This window comes from Borostomias antarcticus, assembly GCF_949987555.1.
Source record: "Borostomias antarcticus genome assembly, chromosome: 10".
Classification (NCBI taxonomy): domain Eukaryota; kingdom Metazoa; phylum Chordata; class Actinopteri; order Stomiiformes; family Stomiidae; genus Borostomias; species Borostomias antarcticus.
Genome location: NC_140243.1, coordinates 12941016 through 12951407, shown reverse-complemented (window position 1 = coordinate 12951407; position 10392 = coordinate 12941016). Strand labels below are relative to the sequence as shown.

General features: G+C 50.4%; 1 protein-coding gene across 1 annotated transcript; it reads left to right on the top strand.

Moving 5' to 3' along the window:
- Nucleotides 1-4481: 4481 nt before the first annotated feature.
- On the top strand, nt 4482-9400 carry wnt4b (wingless-type MMTV integration site family, member 4b; the record flags this gene model as incomplete). Its single annotated transcript, XM_084444001.1, has 8 exons — nt 4482-4570; nt 5670-5823; nt 6297-6381; nt 6807-6938; nt 7642-7784; nt 8612-8752; nt 8914-9076; nt 9231-9400. 8 exons carry the CDS (start codon nt 4482-4484, stop codon nt 9398-9400), a joined length of 1077 nt encoding a protein of 358 aa, XP_084300127.1.
- Between the last annotated feature and the right edge of the window lie 992 nt (nt 9401-10392).

The following is a 10392-nucleotide window of genomic DNA, read 5'->3' as shown; positions in this document are numbered from 1 at the left end:
TCATGCTCACTCTGCCCCCAATCCCCTGACAACACCGCCAGCCCATAATATTCACACTCACGCACACGTGCACACTCCACTAGTGCATGTGCATCCCACATCAGAGACCTGCAAGCGCCTTCACAGTGTGGCGGAGTGCTGGGTCTGGGTTAGACATGTAGACATTTGATTCTTTCTCACGAAAAAGGGAAGAAAGAGAGAGAGGAAGAAAGAGGAGGGATCCAATTTCTATCCCATAATAACCCTGAGGGCTGTGCTTATGTGTAGTTTATGGTTACCCGAGGCAACCACTTCAGAACGAGGTCAACTAGCCATCCCGTAATAATCATTACTCCCTAATCCACAGCAGTGGGGAAATACTGAGGTGGGTTGTCTGTTATGTTTCTTTTATTGCTGTAACTTTTTTTCTGCTGCCTTCTTGGCCAGATCGCTCTTCAAAAAGAAAATTTAATCTCAATGATGCCTATCTTGAATAAAGGATTTGATTGATTGATTGATTGATTGATTGATTGATTGATTGATTCATTGATTCATTGATTCATTGATTCATTGATTCATTGATTCATAGCGCTAGGTTAAGGGAAGCCCTACCTATTCATCGGGTATAATATACCCCTGTCTCGTTTGAATTACACAGTGAAAGAGTTCTCACCTCATCTATGGGATCCTACAATAGAACAACTAGCTAGTCATCAAGGAGTTGACAAACAAACATGAACATGCCCAGGTCTGCCCAAAGCCTCCAGCACAGCCTGCAGCCCACCTGCAACCTGGCTCCAGTGAACCGGCGTGGGAGGCCATCTTGAACCCACGTGGGTGGCCATCTTGAACTCACGTGGGAGGCCATCTTGGCATGATGAAATGAACACAGACGGGGGGGAGATAGAGATACGGAGGAGGGGAGGTTATTTACGAGGGAGGGGTGAGGGGGGGGTGAGGGAGGGGTGAGCGGGGGTGAGGGAGGGGTGAGTGGGGGGTGAGGGAGGGGTGAGGGGGGGGTGAGGGAGGGGTGAAGGGGGGGGTGAGGGAGGGGTGAAGGGGGGGTGGGGGGACGAAGGGATGAGCACAACGGAGGCGCCGGACGTGACAGTGGCGAGCTCATCACCATGGCGTCGCCGGGGGATACAGCGGAAGATGTCACCGAGATAAACGGGGGAGGGGGGGGGGGTGAAGGAGGGGGGGTGGAGGGGTGGAGGTATAGAGGGGGGGGGGCGCTGTTCAAATTAGGAGAGAGGGGCTTGTGTGAGGGTCCAGGGGGAAGGGGGGGGGGGGTTGGCAATGGATCTAACCTGAGACAGGGTTATTTATTCATTTGTTCATAGTGGGCTGGGTTTCATCGGGTTCAGGCGGGCTAGACGCTGACCTTGGTGTTGGACTCCAGAGTGTGCAGAGTGACTGAGTCATCTGATTCAACAGGTTCTGCTGGGCTGTAAGGTCAGTCGGTTCTGGGGTAGAGACTTCAGAGACTAGACCCAGGAGGCCCCCAGCAGGAACCCACGGGGTTGTGGTTCTGTTCTGGGGTAGAGACCTCAGAGACTAGACCCCGGAGGCCCCCAGCAGGAACCCACGGGGTTGTGGTTCTGTTCTGGGGTAGAGACCTCAGAGACTAGACCCCGGAGGCCCCCAGCAGGAACCCGCGGGGTTGTGGTTCTGTTCTGGGGTCTCGGGGACCAGCAGTCAAACATGGTTATGCTGTCGTAACATAAGTAACTATTAGGCTCCACTTCAGCATTTGCAGGCTGATTTTTTTTTACTGCAGCCAAGATAAGAGTGCACATCCTCCCATTCACAGTTTCTCCTGAGAAACTGGATAGTTGACACTCCTGACAGCTTCACAAAGATAAGGAACTATAGCTGGGGATAAATAAATAAAACATTTCAAGTTTTGCCGTCATATGATAACAACTGCATCACAACACACCCATGATGTGTATATCTATCCCAAATAAAGACATCTGGGTCAGGAACACGTCTACTAACCCTCCCCCTCCCCCTCTCCTCTCCTGGAACCTTACTTCAAATGAACACATCTAAAAGTGACTTCTGCCCCTCAGTGCTTTTTCCTCACCTCTGTTTAACACCCATCAGCCCCTTCCTACCCTGGCCCCCCCTGCCCCTTCCTACCCCGGTCCACCCCCCCTGCCCCTTCCTACCCCGGTCCTCCCCCTGTCCCCCCCGCGCCCCCACTGCCCCTTCCTACCCCGGTCCCCCCCCCCCGCGCCCCCCCTTCCCCTTCCCCTTCCTACCCCGGTCCCCCCCCGCGCCCCCACTGCCCCTTCCTACCCCGGTCCCCCCCCTGCCCCCCCACACCCCTGCCCGTTCCTACCCCGGTCCCCCCTGCCTCCCCCCACCCCCCCCCCCGGTCCCCCGTAGCCCCTCCCCCCACACCCGCGCCCACCAACTGATTTATTTGCCTCAGTTCCAATATTTGTCGGCTGTGTTTTCTTCCCCTTGTCTAAATGTCACCCCTTCTTCTAAGACAATATAGAGAGAGAGAGAAAGAGAGAACGAGAGGGAGAGAAGGAGAGGGAGAGGGAGAGAAAGAGAAAGAGAGGGAGAGAAAGAGAGAAGGAGAGGGAGAGAAAGAGAGAACGGGAGGGCACATGGGGGGGGAACTCGTAAAAAGAGCAACAAAGTTTGGGAAAATTAAACATGAGGTAAGACACTTTCTCACATAAATATCTAGAGGAAAATGCTTGGAGTGGCGCTTCTTGAAGGAGGACTGGCTGTGATGTGTGGTGGCGCTGGGCGGATGTTTCTGGAACGTCTCCGTGGAACACACAGGTCTACAGAGCGTTCCTGCAGTGAGAACACACAGGTCTGAAGAGTGTTCCTGCAGTGGGAACCCACAGGTCTACAGAGCGTTCCTGCAGTGAGAACACACAGGTCTCCACAGTGTTCCTGCACTGGGAACCTACAGGTCTGAAGAGCATTCCTGCACTGGGAACCTGCTACTGCTTTTGTTCTGTAGGACAACCGGATTAACAGGGACATATTCTCACAGGGGCTCTTAAACTTCTTGGAAACAGATGCTGAACACACACACACACACACACACACACACACACACCATTAAAGTAGGTGCATAGGGATAAGCTCAGCCTCACACACACACACACCGATCTGAATTAACCATTCAGCAGAATTCTGCTTCTCCATCTCCGGTCTGGGTCACATATCATGTCTTGTGCTAAACATGCACAATGGAGGCCGTGCCGTTTCTCAGTGTCAATGTTAATGTACTGTAGTGTAACCATTACACTGCCCCCCCCCCACGGACCCCCGGACCCCCCCCCCCCTGTCACCCTACATCACTCCTGTCCTCTCCCTCCCAACCCTGCTTCTCTACCTCCTTTATAACCCATCACTCCCATCCCACCAGCCTCAGTCCTCCTCTCTGTGTTTCTACAGGACGGGACACATTCGTTCTCTTAACGAGGGGACGGACCCCGGGGGCCAGCGAGCCAGACCCACAATGCTTTTCTGCACCTTCAACTGCTCAACCTCCAGGCTCTTTCGGATGCTGTTGAGTTTTTATATTTTGGCCTAATTTGCGATTTCCAGTCGTGTTGCTTTGTATGAAGGAAAAAGGAGGGTCGTTCTTTCCAAAATAAAAAGCCTCAGGAAGGGGACCATCAACTTCACGCTCTGCCAGCAAAAAATAAGACATTTGTTTGATCAGAGAGACACTGGATATTTGTGGACAGCGTTTTATTTTTTTTCCTAATCTGGTTGAATGTGGATGACCTTAGTAGAAAGTGTATGACTATACCTTCTTATATATAAGCATGGTCGTGCCATTCCAACAGAGGGGGGGATTATTGAACAGCACTACTACTACTGTTCACTGAGTATTTGGATTTAATTCTCTACTCAAACGCGTCTCCAACGAGAAGAACTACTGGAAGACAACGTGACATGAACTGGTAAGAACCAGCGGCCATTACTAGACTTGTTCTGGGACAAAGTTGGACTTGGTGTTACAGGAGGGCAGTCTTGACAATATTATTAGTGGATAACAAATTGGATAGCTCCCCCTACTGTATGAATATGAAAAAAATTGCTGATATGTAGTGTACCATATTTTGAGAAATCCTCCACAACTTATTTTGATGTAAATTGAATGCACTTGGAGACTTGACTGTTCCGGTGTAAAACAGTCAATTATAACGAGCACAAGGCTAATTATCAGAAATCAGGCTTTTTAAAGTGGTCAGTGGAACAATCTTTTCCCATCGACAGATATGAGGGGATCATCCCCAAAGCTGTGAAGCAGTAACAGAATACATTTATACCAGAATACATTTATACCAGAATACATTTATACCAGAATATATTTATACCAGAATATATTTATACCAGAATACATTTATACCAGAACAGACCAACACTGAGGGACAACGCGGCATTACCGTGGAAACGGGCAGCCTGCCGCCCAAGGACCCCGACTGAAGCACGGAGACGGACAGACAGACAGGCTGATGCCAAGTGTCTCCGCTGTCACTCTCACGGCACAACTCCTCCTGCTGTTGCTATGGGCAACCCACCCGACCATGGCAACCAACTGGCTGTAAGTCTGGTGTTCGGGAGAGGAGGAGAAAGAAGGAGTTTGTTTGTCATGCTATAACTTTTAAAAGATGGTGACGTGCGTCTAAATCTCTTTCTGTCTGCTCCTCTTTCTCTCTTTGTCTCTCGGTGACCTTTTCTCTCTTTCTTTCTCTCTCTCCCTCCCTTCGCTGGGCTCGCTCCGGTTCTTTTGTCTGGCGCTCTTCCTCTCCCTCTCTTTATCTCACGCAAACCCTCTCTTCCCATCGTTGCCTCTCACTCTACCTCACCCTCTCTTTCCACTACTCCCCTTCTCTCCTCCCTACTCTCCTTCTCTCCTCCCTACTCCCCTTCTCTCCTCCCTACTCCCCTTCTCTCCTCCCTACTCTCCTTCTCTCCTCCCTACTCTCCTTCTCTCCTCCCTACTCCCCTTCTCTCCTCCCTACTCTCCTTCTCTCCTCCCTACTCCTCTTCTCTCCTAACTACTCTCCTTCTCTCCTCCCTACTCTCCTTCTCTCCTCCCTACTCTCCTTCTTTCCTCCCTACTCCCCTTCTCTCCACCCTACTCCTCTTCTCTCCTAACTACTCTCCTTCTCTCCTCCCTACTCCCCTTCTCTCCTCCCTACTCCTCTTCTCTCCTCCCTACTCTCCTTCTCTCCTCCCTACTCCCCTTCTCTCCTCCCTACTCTCCTTATCTCCTCCTTACTCTCCTTCTCTCCTAACTACTCCCCTTCTCTCCTCCCTACTCCCCTTCTCTCCTCCCTACTCTCCTTCTCTCCTCCTTACTCTCCTTCTCTCCTAACTACTCTCCTTCTCTCCTCCCTACTCCCCTTCTCTTCTCCCTACTCCCCTTCTCTCCTAACTACTCCCCTTCTCTCCTCCCCACTCCCCTTCTCTCCTCCCTAATCTCCTTCTCTCCTCCCTACTCTCCTTCTCTCCTCCCCACTCCCCTTCTCTCCTCCCTACTCTCCTTCTCTCCTCCCTACTCTCCTTCTCTCCTCCCTACTCCCCTTCTCTTCTCCCTACTCCCCTTCTCTCCTAACTACTCCCCTTCTCTCCTCCCCACTCCCCTTCTCTCCTCCCTAATCTCCTTCTCTCCTCCCTACTCTCCTTCTCTTGCCCAGCTCCCTGGCGAGGCTGCCTCGCTCGCGGCCCGTGTCGGGTGCTGCCCCCTGCGGGCGGCTGAAAGGACTGACCGCAGGGCAGGTGGGGGTCTGCAGAGCGCGGGGGGAGGTCATGGAGTCGGTGCGCAAGGCAGCTGAGATGGTCATAGAGGAGGTAGGACTCGGGAGAGCGTCCCAATCATCCAATCAAAATATTCATCACGAGCTGCTGTCGTCGTCATCGTTATCATCATCATCATTGTGATTCCCCCATCACCACCATCAGTGATCTCATTGATTAGAACTGATCACCTGACCACTTAGCCTGATTATAAATGATAACCTGACCACTTAGCCTGATTAGAACTGATAACCTGACCACTTAACCTGATTATGAATGATAACCTGACCACTTAGCCTGAGTATAAATGATAACCTGACCACTTAACCTGATTATGAATGATAACCTGACCACCTAGTTCTGGTGGAATCTGTGGAGAACCAGTTTACACAGACGTTCCACAGCTCTTTAACCCAACAGCGTACTTTGTCTATAGGCCGTTGTCTTCCTCTGTCTGTTCTTTCATACCAATCTGTGTGTGTGTGTCTGAACCCCGTGTCTGCCTGGCATTGTCCCTGGCCGCTCAGTGCCAGCACCAGTTCAGGAACCGGCGGTGGAACTGCTCCACCACCGCGCGCGGACTCAACGTGTTCGGCAGAGTCATGAGCCAAGGTGAGATATCATGTTTTCCAAAGACTGAAGTAACTACTGTCCAGGGCCCATGAGTCCAAAAAGCTCCCTCTGCATTCAACATTTCACGAGTACAATTATTACCATCACTGACTTGGGCGGCTGTGGCTCAGGGGGTAGAGCAGGTCGTCCAATGATCGTAGGGTCGGCGGTTTGAATCCCACCTCCTCCTGTCCACATGTCGAAGTGTCCTTGTGGAAGACACTGAACCCCAAATTGCTCCCAATGAGCAGACTAGCACCTTGCATGGCAGCTGCCGCCATTGGTGTGTGAGTGTGTGTGTGAATGGATGAATGGGTGAATGAGAGGCCATTATAAAGCGCTTTGGATAAAAGCGCTCTATAAGTGCAGTTCATTTATAATTTTGCTTGTATTACAAACCAGTTTCTTGTACCATTTTAATGCAGGCACTCGTGAGGCAGCCTTTGTGCACGCGCTGTCCTCAGCTGCGGTGGCGGTGGCAGTGACGCGAGGCTGCAGCCGGGGGGAGCTAGAGAGATGCGGCTGTGACCGGAAGGTCAGAGGGGTCAGCCCTGAAGGTGAGTCTTGGAGAATCCTGGATCTTCATCAAACATTATTTACGTAGCTTGGGAGGTAGAGTGGCCGGCTGGGGATTGCAAGGTCCCCGGTTCGATCCCAGCTCCCAGCAGTGTGCCCAAGTGTCCTTGAGCAAGACACTGAACCCCAAAATCACTCACGTGCAGCACGGTGGCGCAGTACCTAGTACTGTCACCCCACAGCAAGAAGGTCTCCAGGCTTTTCTGTGTGGAGTTTGCATGTTCTCTTCATATTCGCAAGGGTTTCCTCCCATAGAACCCAAAACAAAAAACATGCAGAAGAACAGATGCTCTGGTCCCTGACCAGGACCTGGACTGAGAACTTGGACTTGGTCCCTGGGCGCCATGAACGATGGCTGCCCACTGCTCCTGAAGGAGAAGAAATGCAGGGAAGATTACATTACAGTCATTTAGCAGACGCTAAACGTTAGAAGACAGAACAATTTTCACCGTCGACCCCCAAAGTTGCGTTTGTGTGTGTGTGTTGTGTGCTATGTCGCCACTCACTGTGTATAATGTGTGTGTCACCGTGTGGCCCGGGTCCTGTAATCTTTTTGATAGTTTCCCACCCTAAGAGCACTTGATATCTGTTATTCTTTTTGTAATGGTGAAGTTAGAGGAGTAACTGTTTTGTAAAGGTGAAGTTAGAGGAGTAACCGTCTCCCATGATGCATTTGGCCTGCAGGGTTCCAGTGGTCTGGGTGCAGCGATAACCTCTCGTACGGCGTGGCCTTCTCCCAGACCTTCGTAGACGAGCCAGAGCGGGCCAAGGGACTGTCGGCCGGGCGACCACTCATGAACATCCACAACAATGAGGCCGGACGCAAGGTGGGGGGTGGCGCACACTGATGACATCACAGATAAGAGCCTGTCCATCTTCACGTCTGCATTTAGAGTAACTGTTCTCCTAGGGGTGACACCATATACAGTTTTTGTGATAATCGTGGTATTTAAAAAATGAAAATACTATAATTATGTAAATAATCCAGCCATGATATATCGTGAAGGAAATTGAACGAGGAAAATTAACTTTGAAAACCCTGAAATGTGCACTGTTGATTTTAATAAGCCTATACTAGGGATGAGACGGTATACCGTAAAACCGTGAACCGTGGTATAAAATGTCCACGGTATTAGAACCGTGACATTCCCTGTGTTTACGGTATTACGTTTACGGTAGTACACAATAATGCGCTGCTGAAACTTCACATTTCAAGTTGCTTGCAACAGTTAATTTAATTTAATATAAGTTGCTATTAATAAACTGACACTAATGTCCAATAAAGCTGTTTTCCTTCAAAGTAAAATACTTGTTTTTTTATGTGTCTTGGGGAGGTGAAATGCCGTATACCGTGAAATACCGTAAACCGTACCGTGTAACTAGATACCGTACCGTAATGCAAACATCCATACCGTCTCATCCCTAGCCTATACACGGCTAACCCTATACATACACAGCAATTTCAGATTTTGAAGAGAAAACAAACATTGGAGCAAAATAAAGAAAACTGATGCATTTTACGTAATCGCATTATAAAAAATAAAAAAAAAGATTGCTATAGATATCATGATAATATGATTATTGTGATATTTTTTGCATCGTACTGTGAGAATCTGATATTGTGTCGTCGCCCCCAACCCCCCCCCTCCTCCAGGCCATCCTCCACAACATGCAGGTGGAGTGTAAGTGTCATGGCGTCTCGGGCTCCTGTGAGCTGCGGACCTGCTGGAAGGTCATGCCGCCATTCCGGCGCGTGGGCGTGGTGCTGAAGGAACGTTTTGACGGCGCCACAGAGGTACCTGTCCCCCCCCCCCCCCCCCCCCACTGACCTGACTAACACAGGACGTCCACCCAGGCTCCCCCTCCCCCTCCCTCCCCCTGACCTGACTAACACAGGAAGTCCACCCAGGCGTGTCCTCCTCATGTCCTCCCCCTCCGCCCGCCCCGTCCCCCCAGGTACGTCTGACCCGCGTGGGCTCCCGGACGGCCCTGCTGCCCCGAGACTCCCAGGTCAAGCCCCCCGCCGCCAGGGACCTACTGTACCTCGCCGCATCTCCTGACTTCTGCCGTCTCGACCCCGACAACGGCATCCCGGGGACGGCCGGCCGGCGCTGTAATGGTGAGACTCACCCCACCTCCACCCGAGCAGACATCTTCTCTCTCATGACAAACGTACAGACCTTCTGTTCTGACAGACACTTGTGTCAGAGTGAGGTAATTTTTTAGTAGTTGCTCTTCCTCAGGTCAGAAGCCTCCTCTTCCTCTGCCCGCAGGTACGTCCAGGCTGGCCCCAGACGGGTGTGAGCTGGTCTGCTGTGGCCCGGGGTACCGGGCGGGCCGGGCAGAGGTGGTCCAGCGCTGCTCCTGCAAGTTCTCCTGGTGCTGCTCGGTCCGCTGCCAACAGTGCAAGAACACGGTCCTGATCCACACCTGCCGAGAATAAGAGCCCAGCTATGCGAGAGCCGAGGCCTTGAGCAGACAAGAGTTCCCACCGAACACTCCGGAACATTCCAGACACTCTAGAACACAGCGTGAACCGGACATTCCAATCTATGACACTGCACATAATAGAACTATAGCCTGACATTTCAGAAGGGTAAGCAGTGAGAAGAGCAGGTGCATTGAGAGAGAATAGACAAAACCTCTGCTAGGGTTGAGCAGAGAAGGCAGAATGACCTCACATGAGCTCTAGTGGCAGAGCTGCTGTAGAGTTAGACTAACGTGCATGGAGGGAAGGATAATTACTGCATTAATCTACATTTCAACACTTAAACCCACGATGGTGCCCTCTTTCATCCAAAATAATTCCACGAGAGATGAGACAAGTTCAAACTACTAGACACAATACAGCACACATGCATGCACACACACACACACTACAGTTAATCTTAACTTGAACTGACAAAGCTTTTAAAGCCGATATTAACCATAACTAACAGGTTAACTATTACAGTGGGTACTTTCCTTCTATGCCTCTTCATACTGATGGTTTGATTTGTCACCAGTAGGTTAGCTACAGTCTTTGTACATTTACTGTATTTATGTCTTTTTGCCTCTATTCTGTCTTTATTTATTTATCTGTAAACATGCTTCTTTCCTATCCTTCAGATACTGTCCTATTCAGCGAACCCCTAAACAGTTATGTAGTCAACCTGACAAACATTTATAAGGCTGCCTCATCGCTGTTCTGCACAGCTGGCTTGGTCAAATAAAGGTATTTTCACTATCACTTATTGTGTGTGTGTTAGTGCTAGTCTCAGTCTGACTCCATGTATGAAAGACAGTATATTGAGGGGGAGAATAGCATCAGTATACTATAAATCAATTCTCATGTCAATGTGGTAACTAGGTCTAAATGTTGGTGCGTGCCAGTCTCAACAATCAATGATGCACACATATGAAGATATCCTGTTGCATCAATACTTCATGACATTT